This window comes from Tamandua tetradactyla, chromosome 23, assembly GCF_023851605.1.
Source record: "Tamandua tetradactyla isolate mTamTet1 chromosome 23, mTamTet1.pri, whole genome shotgun sequence".
In the NCBI taxonomy this organism is placed as follows: Eukaryota; Metazoa; Chordata; class Mammalia; order Pilosa; family Myrmecophagidae; genus Tamandua; species Tamandua tetradactyla.
This window is the reverse complement of record NC_135349.1, coordinates 55,012,163-55,034,012: the sequence shown is the minus strand read 5'-3', so window position 1 is coordinate 55,034,012 and position 21,850 is coordinate 55,012,163. Positions and strand designations below refer to the sequence as shown.

Here is a 21,850-nt window from a genome sequence, read left to right as displayed (position 1 = left end):
AGAGATTTTTAATTATTGTTTTCCACTTTTGCCTTAAGTCATATAGGGAGAAAAAAGTTACAAACCCAAAGTACAGAAAATATAAGCTTTGATACTATTTATATAGTTACCTTTACCAATATTCTTTATTTCTTCTTATGGATTCTAGTTACTGTCTAGTGTTCTTTTATTTCAGCCTGAAGGACTCCCTTTAGCATTTCTTATTGGTAAGAATTCTGGTGAAGCCACTGCATCCTGAAGAAGTTAAAACATTAGCCATTGCCATTGCTAGCCCCCAGCAATCAAAAGCAACAACCAACCATCAAACATGACACATCCCAGTTTTTGGAGAGCAAGTTCTTATTGCCCACCCTGGCACCAACAAACCACACCAAGAACACTGGCTTCAGTTTCAAAGGTTCCCTCCTACATGATTGGGGGTGGCATGGAAAATGGTAGCTCCCAGGTGAAAGGCAGAATTCACTTGTCAAAATTTACCATCCCTCCATCTCTTCCCTGGATTCTGAAAGTATTTTACTAGACTCCAGAGTGCCAAAATAATTTACTCAAATAGTTCCTGCTAGTTCAATACTATTTTGGTGGAGGTACTAATTCCTGGTGCTTCCATCATCTTCTCACAATATTCCTTCTCCTTCATTTTTTTAAAATATCCCAGCCCCACCACTATTATTTATTTGTCTTTTTTTGTTCTTACTCATCTGTCCATATACTCAATAAAGGGAGTGTCAGTCACAATGTTTTCACAGTCATGTAGTCACACCTTAAAAGCTCTATAGTTATTCAGTCACCTTTAAAAATCAAGGCTATTGGATTACAGTTCAACAATTTCAGGTATTTCTCTCTAGCTACTCCAATACTCCCAAAACTGAGACAGGATATATGTATATACTGTATAAGAGTAGCCTCCAGAATAACCTCTTGACTCTATTTGAAATCTCTTAGCTACTGGAACTTTATTTTGTTTCATTCCTCCTCCCCGTTTTGGTCAAAAAGTCATTCTCAACCCCACAATGCCAGGGCTCATACCCAGGCACATTGTCCCAGGTTTCCAGGGTGATTTACACCCCCTGGGAATCATGTTCCACATAGAGGGGAGGGCAATAAGTTTACCTGTTGAGTTGGCTTAGAGAGAGAGGTCTCATCTGAGCAACAACAAAAGAGGTTTTCTGGAGGTGACTCTTAGGCATAATCATAAGTAAGCTTAGCTTCTCCTTTGCAGGAATAGTTTCATAAGGGCAAGCCCCATGTTCTAGAGCCTGGCCATCAAACTGGCAGTCCCAAATGCTTGCATAACTATCAAGTCTTCCCCAGGTGTATTCCCACCTTTTCCCCTAGTCCCTCAAGTGGATTTTGCAAATACTTTTTAATCTTCTGCCTAGATTACTCTGGGATGTATCAGGGCATCATACCATAACTTTTTATATTTGTGTTTTCATCTTCATTTGCCTCGAGATATATACTGATTTCTCTTGTAATTTCTTCCTTGACCTACTGGTTGTTTAAGAGTGTGTTGTTTAGTTTCCATATATTTGTGAATTTTCCAGCCTTCCATCTGTTACTGATTTCTGACTTCATACCACTGTGATCCAAGAAAGTGTTTTGAATAATTTTCATCTTTTTAATGTATTGAGATTTGCTTTCTGGGAGAATGATCCATGAGCACCTGAGAAAAATGTATTGTGGGGTGTAATGTTATGTAAATATCTGTTAAGTCTAGTTCATTTATCATATTATTCAAGATCTCTGTTTCCTTATTGATTCTCAGATGTTCTATCCATTGATGAGAGTGGTGTACTGAAGTCTCCAACTATTATTGTTTAAGTGTCTACTTCTCTTTTCAGTGTTGTCAGTGTATGCCTCTTGTATTTTGGGGCACTCTGGCTTAATGCATAAATATTTATGATTGTTATGTCATCTTGATTAATTGTTCCTTTTATTAATACACAATGTCCTTCTTTGTCTCTTTTAATTGCTTTGCATTTGTAGTCTAATTTGTCAGATATTTATATAGATACCCCCACTCTTTTCTGGTTGTTGTTTGTGTGAAATATCTTTTACCAACCTTTTGCTTTTGATCTGTTTTCGTCCTTGGGTCTTAAGTGAGTCTCTTGTAGACAGCTGTATTAGTTAGGGTTCCCTAGAGAAACAGAATCAACAGGAAATATTCGTAAATATAAAATTTATAAAGGTGTCTCATGTGACCGTGGGAATGTAGAGTCCAAAATCCATAGGGTAGGCTGTGAAGCCGATTCCGATGGAGGGTCTGGACGAACTCCACAGCAGAGGCTTGTGGGCCGAAGCAGGAATAGAGCCTTTCTCCCCTAAATCCTCCTTAAAAGGCTTCCAGTGATTAGATTAAGCATCACTCATTGCAGAAGACACTCCCCTTGGCTGATTACAAATGGAATCAGCTGTGGATAAAGCTGATGTGATCATTATTTTATTCTATGAAATGTCCTCATTGCGACAGACAGGCCAGCGCTTACCCAACCAGACAAACAGGTACCACCACTTGGCCAAGTTGACATATGAACCTGATCATGACAACAGTATATACATGCATCCTGTTTTTTAATCCATTCTGCCTATGTCTTTTGATTGAGTAGTTTAAACCATTAACATTTAATGTTACTACTATAAAGGCTGTACTTTCTTCTACATTTTATCTTTTGGATTTTTATGTCATATCTATTTTTTTCTCTTTTTACCCTTACTGATAGTCTTCATTTCTACATTCTTCTCCAGAGGTCTCTCTCTCCTATCTTTTCCTGTCTGTCTCTAGTATTTCTTGTAGAGACAGTCTCTTAATCAAAATTCTCTCAGTATCTGTTTGAGAATATTTTAAACTCTCCCTCATTTTTGAAGGACAGTTTTGCTGAGTATAGAATTCTTGGTTAGCAATTTTTCTTTTTCAAAAATATCTTAAATATATCCTACACGGATACTGAGGAAAGCCTTCTGCCGGCCTCAGGGAAGGTGGGCTATGGCAACTGCAAGGATCCCTCAAGATGGAGCTCTGTGAGAAGCCACTCACCAGAAATTGCAAGTTTTCAGAGCTAAGAGGTACCAAAGGAGGAAATAGATCTCTTCAGGATTGTGGAGAGGGAAGGTACCTACATGCCTGGAGATTTGTTGGACTGCCACTTCCTGTTTCTCACCTGCAGGCTAAGGATGCTGGCCCAAAAAGAACTCTTGATGCAGACCTGTGGCAGCTGGAGAAAATTGGGACATTGTTGCAATAACAGAAGTTATCAGAAAAGCTGAAAATAAAAGCGTCCCTTGGAGTTCAGTATCATGTTTTCCTTGATCCTGTTGGAGCCAAAATTGGGAATGAATGATCAACATTTTGGCTTAGTGCATAAATATTTATTGTTATGTCTTCTTGATGAATTGTTCCTTTTATTAATACACAATGTCCTTCTTTGTCTCTTTTAATTGCTTTGCATTTGTAGTCTAATTTGTCAGATATTTATATAGATACCCCCACTCTTTTCTGGTTGTTGTTTCCAACAGTTATTTGGAAACTGTATGGCGATAGATGAAATTCTTTTACCATCCTATTTATTCACTCTTGCGGCTATAGTCAGTGCCTTCCAAATGCAAGTGCTCTGGGAAAACTTTTCACTGCTTTGCCTCTTGGTAACCCCATTTATCAGATGTTGGAACTAAAATTAGCCATGTATGTTGACTTCCCCCCACATATGAACCCTGGGATTCTGATTACCTGTGCAGATGATATTGAACTTAATAGTGTTGGAAATCTGAGTTGATCAGATTGACAAACCTGACTTTACTGCTTTAGCTCATCCTTCTAGTTTGACTGTAGGCATCACACATGGTGTATTTGTCTTAGAACCTTTTAATTATCCAGAATTTAGAGATCTTGAAGATAAATGTTGCCATCATTTCCCTCATAAGCCCAGTATAGAAAATATGCATCAATTTAATGCTGTGTATAGAGCTGGAGATTATTTTGAACAGGATTTTTTTTCTTTTATTAATTTTTAATTTAAAAAAAAATAGAACAACAAACTAACACAAACATTCTTAACTTATGATCATTTCATTCTACTTATATAATCAGTAATTCACAATGTCATCACATAGTTCTATATTCCTCACCATGATAATTTCTTAGAACATTTGCATTAATTCAGAAAATGAAATAAAAAAACAGAAAAAAATTCATACATACCATACCCTTTACTCCCCCCTTTCATTGATCACTAGCATTTCTATCTAAATTTATTTTAACATTTGTTCCCCCTATTATTTATTTTTATTCCATATGTTTTACTCGTCTGTTGATGAGGTAGATAAAAGGAGCATCAGACACAATGTTTTCACAGTCACACAGTCACATTGTGAAAGCTATATCCTTATACAATCATCTTATTTTGAACAAGATTTTGCTAGAGGTGACATTCCCTCTGTTAAATTAGGCACTGTGTATGTCTACACAGACAGCCTATTTTATATAGATTGTATATCAGCAAAAAGGTTACTTGCTTTTTATGAAAAGATAGGCACACTGAACTGTGAAATAGATGCATATGAAGACTATCTGCAAGCTTTGGGACCTGGAGCAATGGTGGAATATACCAGAAAACATCAAATGTCACTAAAGAAGAATCCAAGTTGGTAGATATGAGGCAGAGGATATTTCATTTTCTTGAAGGAATATCACTAAATGTTATTGTTCTTAGTCACTCCAAATTTTATCACATTGGAACAACTGAAGAGTATTTGTTTCATTTGTCTTTGGATAGTAATTTCAAATCAAAACTTGGATTACAGTCCATAGTTTTTAGCATCTCTCCAGCAATACCAGAATGTTTTGGTAAAATATCCTGTGTTATTCAAAGTATACTGGATTCAAGATGTTCTGTGGCACCTGCCTCAGTTGTTGAATATTCCATATTGGGGCCTGATGTTTCTGTTGGGGAAAACTGCATTATCAATGGTTCTTATATCATAACAAAAGCCTTCCTGCCCTCATATTCTTTTATGTGTTTCTTAAGCTTAAAGATGAATGGACATTTACAGTATTCAACTGTGGCATTTGGAGTACATGACAACTTGAAAAAGAATGTTAAAACATTGTCAGATATAAAGTTACTTCAAGTCTTTGGAGTCTGTTTCCTGTTATGTTTATATATTTGGAGTCTTAAAGTTACAGAGGAACTATTTTCTGGAAAGAAAACATATTTGAGTTTGTGGACTGCTCACATTTTCCCAGTTTGTTCTTCTTTGAGTGATTAAGTTACAACATCCCTAAAAATGTTAAATGCTGTGAAGAACAAGTCATCATTCAACCCGAATAGGTATCCGCTATTGTCCACTGAAGAAATGCTTATCTACAAAGATGTAGAAGACATGATCACTTATAGAGAGTAAATTTTTCTGGAAATTAGTTTAAGGAAAAAGCAAATTGATTTACAGACCTCTTAAATATTGTAAACTTTACTTTCTTTGAATTGAACAAGACTGCAATTATGTCATTTTTTTCTGTAAATTTTTTTCTGTAAACTTTTCCTTTTGCTTTTTTTTTACTTGTTTCCCTGAAATGAACTAATAAAAATTGTGTGAACATTGTTAATGTAGCATAAAATTACCCCAAAATACAGATAAACTAGTTTTCAATGAAAGAATTAATATTGCAAGGCTATAAGTTAGGAAAGGCATACTTCTTTTTTGCATGTTCACCACTGTTTTAATATTGCTTTTAATAAGGATGGATTTGTGGAGCATTGTGTTGTTCACATAATACCATGGTAGTTTTAAGTCTAATTTTCTAAAGATAACCTTAAGAATTTTTCCATCATCTTTTGGGGTTTGGTTCTAATAAAGTTCTAGGTGTATATTTGCACCTCTTCCATCAAATGTAGTCATATTTAGATGAACTAATAAAATTGACATCTTATAGCATTTTGAGTTTACTGTAGGAATACAGTAGAAATAATTTTTTGGAAACAGATAAGTAACTGACAAATTCAGATTAAATCAATGCTTAATGGATAAGTAACTAAATACAACCAATTGTGAATTGATGATAAAAATCTGTATCTCTCAATTATCTATTGATCTTATCAAAATGAAGTGAAAAGGATGAATGTGTAATTTTATGCTTATAGCCTTGAAAATCTGTATATCTTATAAATTTCCTCTAAATTTCCTTTCCATAGTAAAACACACATCTGTATGTATGCAGAACTCCACTATTCTCATGGGGAAGATGTTAGAAATAGTTGAGATTCACTGACAATCAAATTCCATTTTGGCCATTACTTTCATCCTCTTCTATTAATCCCTTTAACCAAACTGTTAAATTGCCAGATGGACAGATTTTACTTTCCATATTCTCTGCATAAATCCTGGTGATGATACTGCAAACCAATAATTGGACAGCAGTAGATAGCAGGAGGAAGGGAGAAGACTAGAAAGACTTAAATAATACATGGATGGCAAACAGCTGCAGGAAAATAAAAACTGGCTAGAATCCCAAGTTATGTGCTCCTATTTTGGTATGGGCACATATGGGAAATGGTTTCCTGTCAAAGTCTAATAATTAATTAGAGACAGGATTTGTCAGTTTTGTGTTTTATATTAACAGGAATAAATTGGAATAAGACCTAGTCTGTGCTGCTTTTATTTATAGATTAAGATATCAGTATGAAAATTGCCCCCTCAATCATGCTATCTAATTATTTTTCTGATTTCTTCCCAAAAAGAAAGTGAAAAAATATGTTAGTTATTGTTTAACATGTATTGATAACTTATTTGAAGAGCTTTCAGAGGATGTCATGTGTTTGTCATTCATTAAATGTATACTTTATTTCACCTAAAGTTCCATCAAATATAAAGTTCACCATTCTTTTATGTTCTGTTAAGAAAGAAAATCACTGCCAATAAAATATGACCAAAAAAAATGTCATATGGACAGGGATATTCCTTGAGAAAGTATTTGTTTATGCATTATTTTTAGAGAATATTGGTTATAGCAAGGAAAGCAAAATATTTTTCATGTTTATCATCTGCTGAGATGTGATAGACAATAATGCTTCTTTTAAATGCTGCTCATTATAATAGGAACTTAGCTACTCTAAGTAAAAGATGAGGAGAAGCTTGGAAAATCACCTAAAGCTTGTTAATATCTCTTAATCCTGTTTTAGCAGAGGGGTATGTGATCCAGAAGGACATCTATGCTTGGAAATCTCTAGGGGTGGGGAAATATCTGACAGCCCTGGCTGTCCTGGGACCTGTGTACCTCATCCTGCTTTTCCTCATTGAAACCAATGCCTTGTGGAGACTGAAAGCCAAGATTTCTGACTTCTGCAGGAAGATGACTTTGGTGAGTCAGAGTATGATCCCTCTCAGGGAATCGGTCAAGGAGCTGGCTCCCTGGCTTCTGCCTGTGATCTGTAGCAGCCTTGATTCTGGCATCAGAGGGATCCTGGAAGCCCCTCGAGGCAGAGAGGGGCAACCCATGCCCAGGGACCCCCAGGGACTGGTGGAGGAGGGAGGAAGAGTGTTGCTGTGCTGTCCAGTGACCTCCGTCAATATGCTGGTCCCTGCAGTGCTTCAGAGGCCTTCTTATTAGCCAAGGAGCAAACAAGTCTCTGGGTTTTCTAAAAACTGTGGAATATTCTTCCCCACAGACATCCAGGAGCCAGATAAGAGAAGGGTCTGTTAATTCAGCTCTTGCTTTGAATATCTTCCACAGGCCAAGGGCACCCTAGGAAACACTAGAAAATGGGCCCTTGTTATAACTTTACATCCCAGGCTTTCAGTCTTAGTTTTCCTCAAAAGTCAATACCACATGTAGATCCCATATCCACCATACGTAGTCATATCAACATGAGTTCAGCCCTGAACACTAGTAGTTGTCCTTGAGAAGGAAGTTGTCACAGGTGCATACGTGTGTGTTGAGAGAGAAAGCATGTATGAGAGTGGAGTGGCTGTGATCTGGTCCTTCTCAGGTCCTTCTTTAGTATCCCTCAATCTTACCTCCTACCCTAGCAAAAAAAAAATTACATCTTTGATCCTTTTTTGGGAATGTAGGTAGCGTTACTTGATACAACATTAGCGCCTGAGGACCAAGATGTGGCAATGGAGAAGAAAACTATCCAGTCAAATTTGCGAAAGTTGTGTGAGAATAATCCCCTGGTTATTAAAGAAATGTCAAAGGTAAAGTCAGATGTAGTTTTCAAAAGTAAAGGTCCTTATTCTTCTAGGCCCTCCCTATAAGGAAGGAGTCTGTTGGAGAAGTCACTCTGCTGAGGTCAATAGCATGCCCTGCTGGTTTGGAGTATTGGTAAATGCCCCAGATGAGTTTCTGGTGGAGGCAGACTCAGAGGGGGTATTCCTCTGTTTGTGAATGAATCTCACTTGAGTTCTTTTGTGTCCCCAAAGGCAGAAATTAGCAACTCAGCCCTTCATTGTCTCCCCCATGGGCCCCTTTAAGATGGGGGGCCGAGGACAGGGAGGGGACCAGACACCTTAATTCCAAGAAGAGAGCAAAGCTAGATATGGACATGATGGGCCTAAATTCTCTGAGATCTAGAAGGTGGGAGGAAAGGGCTCAGAAAATTCAAACCAAGCCTCATTAGTCTTCCTGAGATCACCAGGGAGAATTTTATTAAGAGACTCATCAAACATCCAGGAACTTTGTAACATTTCCCTGAGTTTTTCTGTCTTACTCTGTGCTTCCCTATCATTACTGGTGATTTAAAATACAGTAAAAAATTTTGAAACTCAGGTAACAGCAGAAGGACTTTGCTTGCTTCAGAGACAGAAGGAAAGAGGCTACACTAAAAGAGCTAAGTTTGAACCATGTAAGGTGGAGAGAGGGGGAAAAGCCTGACTAAATCCTGCTGGCAGTAGTAGTTAGGAGGAGACAACACGTCTAAGCCTGGGTACAGTGAGAGGCTGCCAGGACCTGAGGGCACCTCAAACCTGTCCCAATACAGGGGTGCAGTCAAGCAAGTGTAGCTCTTGAACTGCTGCTTCCAGACCTCTTACTGGGCATCTCCTGCTTCGGTTATCTCAGGTGTACTTCAAGAAGACACCCCTGCTGGCTGTGAAACAGATCTCCTTCCTTGTTAGAGCAGAGGAATGTTTTGGCCTTCTGGGCCCCAATGGAGCTGGGAAAACATCCATTTTCAAAATGCTGACTGGGGAGGAGCACATGACCTCTGGGAACGCCTTTGTATCTGGCCTCAGCATCAGATATGACATCAAGGAGGTAGGCTATGGCCAGAGCAAAAGATATATGCCCTGGGGTGGGGCAGGTGTGATGAAAAGAGGGGCCACAGAAACAAACCTGGGAGATATTACATGGGATTTGGGCTTATTCTTTGAGCTCCACATGCATCTACCTAGCTACTTACTAGCCACTTGTATGTCCCTCAGGCACTTTTTCTAGTTCGCCAGAGATGCTGTAACAAAGTTTCCCAGACTAGATAGCTTAAACAATAGGAATTTATTGTCTTACAGTTTGGCTAGAAGTCCAAATCGGGGTAGCAGCAGGGCCTTATATTCTCTGAAGTCTGTAGCATTCTCATGGTGGCTGACTAACCATCTATAACTCCATCTCTGCCTGTCGTCTGTCCTTTTCTTTCCCCATCTATCTCTTCCCATGTCCAAATTTCCTATTTCTGAGGATTCTAGTTGTATTGGCTTGAAGCCACCTCGTTTCACTTTGTCTCACCTTAACCAACAGCTTCAAATATCCGATATACAAATGTGTTCACATCCACTGAACTGGGAGTTAGAACTTGAATATGCCTTGTGGGGGTGGTGGGGAGTATGATTCAATCCATAACAGTCCACCCTCTGGACCCAGAAAGACATGTTCTTTCCACATGCAAGCCCACATACAAAATACATTTACCCTCAGCATCAAGGGATTGAGAAAAACCCTAGAATGAGCTGAGACTTAGCATCAAGGGATTGAGAAAACCTTCTCGACCAAAAGGGGAAAGAGTGAAATGAGACAAAGTGCAATGGCTTAGAGATTCCAAACAGAGTTGAGAGGTTATCCTGGAGGTTATTCTTATGCATTAAGTAGATATCACCTTGTTATCCAAGATGTAATGGAGAGGCTGGAGGGAACTGCCTGAAAATGTAGAGCTGTGTTCCAGTAGCCATGTTTCTTGAGGATGATTGAATAATGATATAGCTTTCACAATGTGACTGTGTGATTGTGAAAACCTTGTGTCTGATGCTCCTTTTATCTACCTTGTCAACAAAGGAGTAGAACATATGGAATAAAAATACATAATAGGGGGAACAAAGGTTAAAATAAATTTAGTTTGAAATCCTAGTGATCAATGAAAGGGAGGGGTAAGGAGGTATGGTATGCATGAATTTTTTTTTTCTGTTTTCGTTTTATTTCTTTTTCTGAATAGATGCAAATGTTCCAAGAAATGATCATGATGATGAATATGCAACTATGTGATGATATTGTGAATTACTGATTATATATGTAGAATGGAATGGTCAAAATAGGAATGTTTGCGTTTGTTATGTGTTTTTTGGTATTTAAAAAAATACATTTACCCCATCCCAATATCCCAAAAACCTTAAACCGTTTCAGTAACTCCAAAATCTCATCTAAATCAGTTATGGATGTTATCCATCCTGGAACAAAATTCCTCTCTGGATGTATGGAACCTAGAAAACAAGTTACCTGCTTCCAAAATAGAGTGGTGGGAAAGGCATAGGAAAGACATTCCTATGCCAAAAGGGAGATTGGAAGGAAAATGGGCATCCTGGATTCCCCCATGAATTTACCCAAGAGGGTAAATTCCATTTGATTTCAAGGCCTAAGAGTAATCTCTGGCTTGATGTTGTGTCCCCGGGGTTGACAAGGTAGTAGCCTTATCCTCTCTGAACAGCAGACTGGTGGCCATGCTCTCCCCAGAAACCAGGACCGAGACCCAGCCCTCTCTGAACGCTGGGGTTGCAGACACATTCTGTCCAAACACTGGGTGGGGGCCCGTCCTCTCCAAGTGCTAGGGTAGGCCTGCCCTCTCCAAACTCCAGCGTGGTCCACCCTCTTCAAAAACTGGGGCAGCAAGCCCTCTCTCTTGGCCCAAAGTAATCTCTTCAACCCAGAACTTTGCTTTGTGGTTCTGCCCTTCAAATCCTTCTTCCTTCATTTTGTCTCCTTTCCTCTATCCCTTTCAGTCCAGGCTGATAGTATTATTGCTCATACTAACTTCTCATAAACCTTCCTGGTCTTCTGTGCAATTCAAGGGGGCCAAGCCATCAGACAAAAGGTTCTTCCACAGATCTTTCCTTGATAATTGAATCTTCATTCCCAAGAAAATGACTCATTCAAGGCAGGGTGGCTAAGAGGCTGAATGTTGCTCCTGATGCTGAAATGACAGGGATTGGAGTTCAGGAATAACAAGGGCAGGGGAATGCCTAGTGAATGCATCCTTTCTTTGAGTTGGGGGATCCTAAAGGGCCACACCCCAGGTTTAGGGCTGAAATACAAGTACATAAACTGATTCAAGGATTGCAAAGCAGCCCCTGAAATTGGATTGATGCGACCCTAAATTGCCAGTGCTCCCATGTGCCTGGCAAAAGAAAATGCATGTCTTTTCTGGAAGAAGATAATCTCATCCTAGACTTCAAATTATTTCTACAAATGATTTTGTAAATATAATATTTGGTGCACAATAAAGAAATAACCAGATACATGTAGATAAATGATAATCCCTCCAAAAAAAAAAAAAAACAGACAGTTATAAACATAGAGGAGCCAAAGGGTAGAAAATATATAAAAGAGGGGGTGAGAGAAATTGTGTCCAGCCTCAGAATGGCTCCACTAACCCCTTTTGTTACACATACCCTCGTGCAGTCCCCCCACACTGAGCCAGCATTGGTCCATTTGACCAACAGAGTACAGTTAAAGTGATGGTGTATCAGTTCTGAGGTCAGGTTATAAAAGACACTCCAACTTTTATCTTGGGTGCACCCTCTCCCTCAGATCAGGAGAAATCCACTCATGGCCCTGGAAAGAGGCCCATGTTATAAGGATCAGCAAGTGAAAAAACCCTCAAGAGAGCCCCTGAGCCAGAACTTCCCAGATTCCTGGTCTGACTCACAGAAACATGAAATAGTAAATCTGGGGTAAACTTTGAAGTAATTTGCAATGCAGCAATATATACCTTATCAGATATAGAGCAAACAATGAAAATGTTTAATATATGTAATTGAAGTCCAAGAAGGAAAGGAGAAAAAATGAGGCAAATCAATATTTTAAAAGTTAGTTGCTAAAACTTTATTTCCAAAGTGTTTGAAAAATGTCAGATTACAAATAAAAGATGCCCTATTAATCCTAAGCAGGATAAATAAAAAGAAGTTCCTAGGACTATTATAGAAAAACTGCTTAAAATCATATACAGGAAAAGAAAATCTTAAAAGGATCCAGAAATTAAAGGTAGAGTACCTTCAAGAGTAACAATTAGACTGGCAGAAACAAGGCCGGCTGGAAGGCAATAGAATAATATAAGATATCATAAGCATTGCCATGTGCCCTTCCACTTGAGAAAGAAACCCTGAACTTCATTAGCCTTCTTGAATCAAGGTATCTTTCCCTGGATGCCTTAGATTGGACATTGCTATAGACTTGCGTTAATTGGGATATTTCCAAAGCCTAAGAACTGTTAACTAGCAACTTATAAAATTCCCTTTTTAAAACGCAAAAAAAAAAAAAAAAGATATCATAAGTAACATAAGAAATAACGGCCAACCTAGAATAATGTATCTAGTAAAACTATTGCTTAAAAAGAAGGTATATTTAAAAATACATTTTCCGATAAACAAACACCAAGAGAATCTATCGCCAGCAAATGTGCACAAAAGGAAGTATTGAAGAATAATTTTGAAGCAAAAGGAAAATAATTCTGAATGGAGACTCAGAATTGCAGGAGTAAAGGAAGAGCAAGAAAATGCTAAATATACTTGTGAATCTAAAAGAATTTTGACTTGACAAAAGAATAATAATGTCTTATGAGGTTTAAAAAATGTATATATAATTTAGATACATGACAGCAATAGATATAAATCAGGAAAGGGTGGATGAAGTTAAAGTGCATTAAAATCCTTACTTTATTCATAAAAACTATAAAGCACCAGTTAATATTGTACACAGATAAGTTAAAGGTGCATAAGGGCACAAAGTTCAATGTCCAAAGGAATAACCAAAAGAATAAGGCAATAAAAAGACTATACCTTTTAAGCAATGGAAGGAAACTATAAAAAGTGACAAGTAATCAATATGATAGAAGGCAAGAAGTGAGAGAGCAAATGAACATAAATCATGTGGGATGAAAGATAATCCTGAATATGATGGTAGATTTAGATTCACATATATCTCTAATTAAAGTAAATATAAATAGACTAAAGGTTTCAACTAAAAAAGATTAAGATTATCACAGAGGATAAAAATTTTAAACCTGATGTTTATAAGGAACTCATCTAAAGCAAAGGATATAGAAAGATCGAAAGCAAAAGAATGAACAAAAGTAAACCATGACTACACTAACTCAAAGAATTTGCCTTAAAGCTAACACAAACGAAGCTTTAAAGCAAAAAGCAGTACAAAAATACTTTTATTAATTGTAACAAAAGCACTATACCAAATCTAAATGTCAGTGACGGGGGATATAAAGAAGGGATATTGAATTTTCTTTTTTTTTTTTAGCCTTTCTTTTTGTAAGAAATAGGTATGTTCTCATACAGATTGTGATGGTGATTGCATAACTATGTTATTAAACAAGGAGCCATTGATTGTACACTAAGGATGTATTGTATGGTGTTTGAATAAAACCATTTAAGAATAATAATAATGCTATCTGAAAACATTATGCTGAGTGAAATTAGCCAGACACAAAAGGATAAAAATTGTATGATTCCACTTATAGAAATATCCCGAATAAGCAAATCTATGAAGTCAAAAGTTAGATTCGAGGTTACCAGGGGCCAGGGAAGGGAGAAAGAGGAGTTATTACTAAAGGGGTGCGGAGTGTCTGTTTGGGGTGATGAAAAAGTTTTGGTAATGTAAGGTAGCGAGGTAGTACAACATTGTAAATATAATTAATACCACTGAATTGTACACTTAAAAATGGTTAAAATGACAAATTCATGTTATATAAATGTTATCACAAGAAACATTCTAAAAAAGCAGTACAAAATAAAAATAGACACCTCATGATGAATTGTTCAATTCACTAAATATATATACCAACTCTAAATTTTGACTCCTAATAATATAGCCTCAAAATATATATAAGGCAAAAATTAAGATATTTATAAGGAGAAATAGACAAATCAGTAACCACAGTGGGTGATTTTTTCTTTTCTTTTATTAGGGAATTTGTAGATTTACAGAAAAATCATGCAAAAAATACAGAGTTCCCATATACTGCTTGCACACATACAGAGTTTTCCCTACTAACACAATTGTAACTACTGTTACAATTGATGAAACAATACTATTATAATTATACTATTGGTGTTAAATACAATATTGTGATACCATCAGCACCATCCATTACCAACATTTTGACTTTTCTATCACCCCAAACAGAATCTCTGTACCAATTAAGTATTAACTTCCCCCACCTTAACCCCTGGTAACATGTATTCTTTTTTCTGATTCTGAATTTGTGCATTCTAATTATTTCATGTAAACAAGATTACAAAATATTTGTCCTTTGTGTCTGCTTTATTTCACTCAACATGTCTTCAAGGGTCATCCATGTTGTAACATGTGTCACAACTTGATTCCTTTTTATTGCTGACTATAATTCCATTGTATGTCTAAACCAGATTTTGTTTATCCATTCATCTATTGAGGGACTCTTGGGTGGCTTCCATCTTTTGGCAATTTTGAATAATGCCACTGGGAACATTGGTCCACAAATATCTGCTCAGATCTCTGCTTTCAGTACTTTGGGGTCTATATCTAGACATGGGATTGCCCAGGCCTATGGTAATTCTATACTTAACTTTCCGAGGAACCGCGAGGCTGTTTTCCATAGCAGTTGTACCATTTTACATTCCTACCAACAATGTACAAGTGTTCCTATTTCTCCAATATTTGTTATTTTCTGTTTTTTTTAATAGCAGCCATTCTACTGGGTGTCAAGTGGTATCTCATTGTGGTTTTGATTTGCATTTTTCTAATGGCTAATGATGTTTAGCATCTTTCCATGTGCTTATGGGTCATTTGCATTTCTTCTTTGGAGAAATGACTATTCAAGTCCTTTGCCCATTTGTTAATAGGATTATTTACCTTTTTGTTGTTGTGTTGTAGGAGTTCTTTATAAATTCTGGGTATTAAGCCCTTATCACATAAGTGTTTTCCAACAGTTTTCTCCCATTTTGCATGTTGTCTGTTTACATTTATGGAATCCTTTGATGCACAAAAGTTTCTAATTTTGATAGTCCCGTTTATCAATTTTTTTTTGTTACCCATGCTTTTGGTGTCAAGTCTAAGAAACCATTGCCTAACACAAGGTCCTAGAGGTATTTTCCTACTTGGCCAGGTGATTGTGTCCATTTGTCTGGTCAGGCAAGCACTTGCCTAACCATTACTGCAAGGATATTTCTTGGATGGATAATAAACCAGAAGGCTGGCTTATTAAATCATCATTCAATTGATTGCATCTGTGACTGATTACATCTACAATCAACCAAGAGCACGTCTCCCCAAGTGAGGTAATACAATCAGCCTGATTTGATCCAATCAATTGAAGACTTTTAAGAGAGTAGAAAGAGTTTTCGCTGCTCCTTCAGCCAGCCAGCCTCTCTGGTAGAATTCATTGAGGAACTTCATTGGAGTTGGCAGCCTTGCAGCCTGCCCTACAGATTTTGGACTGTTGCCTCACCATAGTTGCATGAGACACTTTTATAAATCTCCTATTTACAGTTATCTCCCGTTGGTTCTGTTTCTCTAGAGAACTATGACATACTGTTTTCTGGAAGTTTTATAGTTTTGTTTCTTATATTTAGGTCTGTGAGTTCATTTTTGTATTTGGTATGAGGTAGGGGTTCACATCATACTTTTACATATGGGCATTTAGTTTTCCCAGCAGTTATTTGTTGAAGAGGCTATTCATTCTCCTTGGAGTGGACTTGGCACCCTTATCAAAAATCAATTGGAAGTCTAGGCTGCCGCTGGAGCCGGTGTCCGGGCTGGTGATGGTGTTAATTCCCTATCGTAAGACTCTTAGTTGCACCCACCCAGCCCCGCCGTCGCCCCGCCGCGCCGCGCTCCAACTGCCTCCTCCTCCTCAGTAACGCGGCCCTCTGAAAGGTATGATATATTTGATCCAAGACAATCTATTTCTGTCCAGAAATCTACAGTGGTGACAAGGACATGGGACTCCTTCTGCCAGATACCAGATGGTTCAATACAATTGACATCCTGGCTGACAACAGTGAAAAGGAACCTTGGAATATTTTATTTGATTTTTGTGGTACTCCACAATCCCAAATCCATAGAACACATCAGGCTTCGAGTTCCCTGTAGAATTCTAAAGTAACCATTGCTAATGAGGATGTCTGATACTGTTATTGTACAAGATGAAACTGAAACAATGAAGGATTTGGAGGCAGAAGTGAAAGATACAACTAGAGTTGAAAATCTTATCAAATCAGAAAACTATGGGAAGATTTTGGCAGAGAAGAATGAACGTTGTATTGACAACAACATTGATTTGCAGGAGAAAATTCAGATCCAGTTAACACAATCATTTGAAAAAGAGAAGCCCTCAAAAGATGAAGCAGAAAAAGAAAAAGCCAGTGATAAATTGCCCAGAAAAATGTTATCAAGAGATTCCAGTCAAGAATACACTGATTCAACTGGCATAGATCTACATGAATTTTTAGTAAATACATTAAAAAACAATCCCAGGGACAGAATGATGCTGCTGAAATTGGAACAAGAAATTTTAGATTTCATTGGTAATAATGAGTCTCCACGTAAAAAATTCCCCCCAATGACATCTTACCATAGGATGCTATTACACAGAGTAGCCGCTTACTTTGGATTAGACCACAATGTTGATCAAAGTGGGAAGTCTGTCATAGTAAACAAAACTAGCAATGCAAGAATGCAGATTACCCGCTCCAGCCTTGAACCAGTGGTGCTGCGGATGTCAACAACCCGGTGTCCACTGGGGTGTCTCAATGGAGCGGGAAGTTGGCGATTGCAGGGCAGTAAATTCAGGCATCTGTAAAAGAAAGAGACCTGATCAGAAATTTAATGAACATGTTAAGGACGATAAAGGTGAAGACTTTCAGAAACGATACATTCTCAAGAGAGATAACTCTAGCTTTGACAAAGATGATAACCAGATGAGAATACGGTTGAAAGATGACAGAAGAAGCAAATCTATAGAAGAAAGAGAAGAAGAGTACCAGAGAGCTAGAGATAGACTATTTTCCCAAGATTCCCTGTGTTCCCAAGAGAATTATATTATTGACAAAAGAATCCAAGACGAGGATGGTAATGGTACCCAGCAAAGACGCCAAATATTTAGAGTTAATAAAGATGCTTCAGGGAGATCAACAAATAGCCATCAAAGCAGCACTGAGAATGAGCTGAAGTACTCAGAACCACGACCCTGGAGCAGCGCAGATTCAGATAGCTCTCTCCGAAACTTAAAGCCTGCTGTGACCAAAGCCAGCAGCTTCAGTGGAATCTCAGTCCTAACAAGAGGTGATAGTTCTGGAAGCAACAAAAGCATAGGCAGACTTTCAAAAACAGGTCAGCCCTTCATAAACCCTGATGGGAGTCCAGTTGTGTATAATCCTCCTATGACTCAACAATCAGTTAGAACCCAAGTGCCTGGACCTCCACAGCCACCTCTGCCACCCCCACCACCTCAACAACAAGCAGCTAATCACATTTTCTCACAGGACAACCTTGGATCTCAGTTTAGCCACATGACCCTTGCCCGCCAGCCGTCTGCTGATGGTTCTGACCCACATGCCACCATGTTCCAGTCCACTGTTGTTCTTCAGCCCCCACAGCAGTCTGGGTATATCATGGCAGCAGTCCCACCACCACATCTTCCACCGCCGCCACCTCCTCCTCCTCCCCTCCCACCCGGGCAGCCAGTCCCTACCACTGGCTATCCTGCCTCCAGTCATCCCGTCAGCCAATCTGTGCTCCAGCAGCAGGGAGATATTCAGCAGCCCTCACCACAGATGCCAGCCTGTTACTGTGCTCCAAGCCACTATCACTCCAGTCAACCTCAGTATCGCCCAATTCCTTCTGTCCATTACAATTCACATCTAAATCAGCCACTGCCACAGCCTGCACAACAGACAGGTTATCAAGTTATGTCCAACCAGCAGCAACACTATCAAGGAATAGCTGGAGTTCAGCAACCCCAGAGTCAGAGCCTCATCAGTGGCCAACCCAACAGCATTGGAAATCAGATTCAGGGAGTTGTCATTCCCTTCCTTCAGTGCCATCCTATCAGGTTTCACTCCCTCAAGGGTCTCAAGGAATTGCCCATCAGACTTATCAACAGCCTGTTCTGTTTCCTAATCAGTCTAATCAAGGATCTATACCCACGACAGGAATGCCAGTTTACTGTAGTTTCATTCCACCTAGTCAACAAAATAATTTAAGCTCATCAATAGGATGCTTGCAACATCCAGGATCAGAACAAGTACAATTTCCTCGAACTACTTCACCATGCAATTCCCAACAGCTACAAAGCCACCATTGTACAGCTGTGCCACCTCCGCCGCCTGGTGGAGGAATGGTGATGATGCAGCTGAGTGTACCAAACAATCCACAATCTCGTGCCCACTCACCTCCCCACTGGAAACAAAACAAATATTACTGTGATCACCAGAGAGGACAGAAGTGTTTGGAATTTAGCAATGTTGACAATATTGTCCAGCACAGCCCTCAACTCAATAGTCCCATTATTTCACCAGCTCAGTCACCAGTACCAGCTCAGCTGTCTACCCTGAAAACTGTATGTCCCTCTGGATCATCACTTTCTGTCATGTCCCATTTTTCTAGACCTTTTGTCCCTGGGCAAGGAGATGCCAGATATCCATTACTTGGTCAACCACTGCAGTACAACCCTCCTGCTGTTCTGCATGGACACATTCCAAACCAACAGGGTCAGGCTGGGAACAGGCATGGAAACCGAGGAAGGAAACAAGCCAAAAAGGCTGCATCCACTGACCTTGGAGCAGGAGAAGCAGTTGTTGGAAAAGTTTTGGAAATTACTGAACTCCCAGATGGGATAATACGCACGGAAGCCGAGAAGCTTTTTGGAGAACTCTTTAAAATTGGCGCTAAGATCCGGTGGCTCCGGGACCCACAGTCCCAGCCCCAGCTGCGTCATCACCCCCTCTGCTGTGGTAGTGGGGACAATACCGTCAACCCTGAATGCTCTAAACCCGATGACTTGGCCTCCACATATACCGTCTTAGCCACATTCCCCTCCATTTCAGCTGCACAGAATGCACTGAAGAAACAAATTAACTCAGCAAGTTTAAGCTGAGAATGAGCAAGAAGCACTATGACTTTCATGTTTTGGAAAGGGCGAGTTCTCAGTAACAGAACCACCTTCGCCTTTATGATTACCCTGTCCTCTCCCATCTTTGATTGGCTTGGTATTTGGAGCCTCTGTTAACATTATAGAGACTCCTAGAGTGTGTGGTCATGGCATTATAGCTTTTGAAGAAAGGACAGTGATCCAGCAAAGTGGCAGGAAAAAGATGCATTTTGCCTCAAATAACTGTAGGAATCCACATCGGAGTGATAAGAGTTAGCAGCTTTTTCTGAGGAAATGCTGTTCAAATGCCTCCTAACTTTTATAGTTATTTTGTTTTATATTTCTGAATTTCTTGTATCAGATCTATTGTACAGCAAATTATTTTTCAAAATAATTATAACCAGTTGCAACCTGTATTTCTTTTTTGCAGCCAGCACATCGTGACCCAACTTAGAATTCGGGGGAAAAAAGAATGCAGGAGTGGAATAACTAAATACTGTCTTTTTTGGAGGATGGGGGATGACCAAAGAGAGCCCTCAAATTCAAAATTACTCATCCCCTAAATCTCTAAACAGAGGAACAATTTCCATAAAATATAGAACTTCTGCATAAGGTCCTTTATTTATTTAGGTAGTATCAACATTAAGTGTCGAGTAAATTATGTTCTTAACACCTCTTAATCAAACCACTTAGATTCAAAGAAATATAGGAATCATTCTGACAGGAAAATACTTGCATTTCTTTTTTTTGTAAATGTCCCTTCAGTAACTGAATGCCACTTATTTACATTCCCCTCCTTGTGGATCCTATTTTCAGTCACCCGAGGAAGTGCATTTGATGAGTGCTGGAAACTTCTTAAGTGGTTTAAAATTTGTTTTCATTGTTTGCAGCGGATCACTGGATATCAAAGATTCATTGCACTTATGAAAAGGAACCTTTTTTTCAGTTTCCGTGTAATTTACAAGGCTGTACAATGTGTGCTGATGCAAGCCTTTTTCAGTTCAAGAGAATAAATGTTTACAAATATTAAAAAAAATCAATTGGCCATCTCTCTTTCAGCTAACACGATAAGCAAATTCATCGCCCTCCCCCTCCCTAAGTGGGACATGATTCCTAGGGATGTGGACCTTCCTGGCAACGTGGGACAGAAATCCTAAAATGAGCTGGGACTCAGCACCAAGGGATTGAGAAAACCTTCTCAACTGAAAGGGGGATGCGAGAAATGAGACAAAATAAAGTGTCAATGGCTGAGAGATTCCAAACAGAGTTGAGAGATGATCCTGGAGGTTATTCTTACGCATTAAATAGATACCACCTTTTCAGTTAAGGTGTAACAGAGAGGCTGGCAGCACCTGCCTGAAAATGTAGGGCTCTGTTCCAGTAGCCATGTTTCTTGAGATTGTATAATGATACAGCTTTCGCAGTGTGACTTGTGTGATTATGAAAACCTTGTGTCTGATGCTTCTTTTGTCTAATGGACAGATGAGTAAAACATATGGATTAAAAATAAATAAATTATAGGGGGAACAAATGTTAAAATAAATTTAGTAGATTGAAATGCTAGTGATCAATGAAAGAGAGGAGTAAGGGTATGGTATGTATGAATTTTTTTCTGTTGTCTTTTTATTTCTTTTTCTGAACTGATGCAAATGTTGTAAGAAATGATCATGATAATGAATGTACAATTATGTGATGAAAAAAGATTGTTCACATTGTATGTTGACTGGTTTTGTTAATAAAAATTTTTTAAAAATCAATTGGCCATAGATGTGAAGGTTTATTTCTGTGAATTCTCAGTTCCATTCCTTTGGTCATATGTCTGTCCTTGAGCCAATATCATGCTCTTTTTTATTACTGAAGCTTTGTAATAAGTTTTAAAATCAGGAAGTGTGAGTCCACCTACTCTGTCCTTCTTTTCCAAGATGGCTTTTGTTATTTGGTGCTTCTTACCCTTCTATATAGATTTGATTATTAGCTTTTCCAGTTCTACAAAGAAGGCTGTTGGATTTTTTATTGGGATTGCATTGAATCTGTAAATCTCTTTGGGTAGAATTGATATCTTAACAATATTTAGTCTTCCAATCAATGAATGCAGAATGCCCATCCATTTATTCAGGCCTTCCTTGATCTCTTTCAGCATTGTTTTTAGATTTCCGTATACAAATCCTTTATACCCTTGGTCAGATTTACACCTAGATATTTTATTCTTTTAGTTGCTTCTGTAAATGGAATGTTTTTCTTGCTTTCCCCTTCAGATTGTTCATTATTAGTATATAGAAGCACACTGATATCTGCACGTTGAT

General features: G+C 38.5%; 2 protein-coding genes, 1 long non-coding RNA gene and 1 pseudogene across 22 annotated transcripts in view; 3 read left to right on the top strand and 1 right to left on the bottom strand.

Annotated features, from left to right (window-relative positions):
* The window catches only part of LOC143667661 (ATP-binding cassette sub-family A member 17-like), a 234,298-nt gene that overhangs the window by 179,859 nt on the left and 32,589 nt on the right, over positions 1-21,850 (top strand). For 17 of the 19 annotated variants that reach the window (XM_077142129.1, XM_077142118.1, XM_077142128.1 and 14 more), the window contains 3 exons: positions 7,173-7,351; positions 8,062-8,187; positions 9,050-9,244. In XM_077142129.1, coding sequence (XP_076998244.1) covers positions 7,173-7,351; positions 8,062-8,187; positions 9,050-9,244 — 500 coding nt within the window. The remainder of the gene's footprint in view (positions 1-7,172; positions 7,352-8,061; positions 8,188-9,049; positions 9,245-21,850) is intronic. The other 2 variants (XM_077142134.1, XM_077142126.1) reach the window with 1 other exon arrangement.
* On the bottom strand, positions 112-17,828 carry LOC143667669 (uncharacterized). 2 transcript variants are annotated; one of them, XR_013168138.1, is made up of 3 exons: positions 17,144-17,828; positions 2,063-2,137; positions 112-234 (listed from the first exon to the last, which is right to left on the bottom strand). It is a non-coding gene; the product is annotated as an uncharacterized LOC143667669 (long non-coding RNA). The 2 variants fall into 2 exon arrangements; XR_013168139.1 differs by lacking the exon at positions 17,144-17,828 and adding an exon at positions 3,159-3,258.
* On the top strand, positions 840-7,161 carry LOC143667667 (fucose-1-phosphate guanylyltransferase-like; annotated as a pseudogene).
* Positions 14,714-21,237, top strand: LOC143667664 (R3H domain-containing protein 1-like). Its single transcript, XM_077142136.1, is given in 4 exon segments — positions 14,714-17,134; positions 17,268-18,487; positions 18,490-19,536; positions 19,539-21,237. Coding segments are annotated over 4 exon segments (2,901 nt in total). The 5' UTR covers positions 14,714-16,571; the 3' UTR covers positions 19,610-21,237.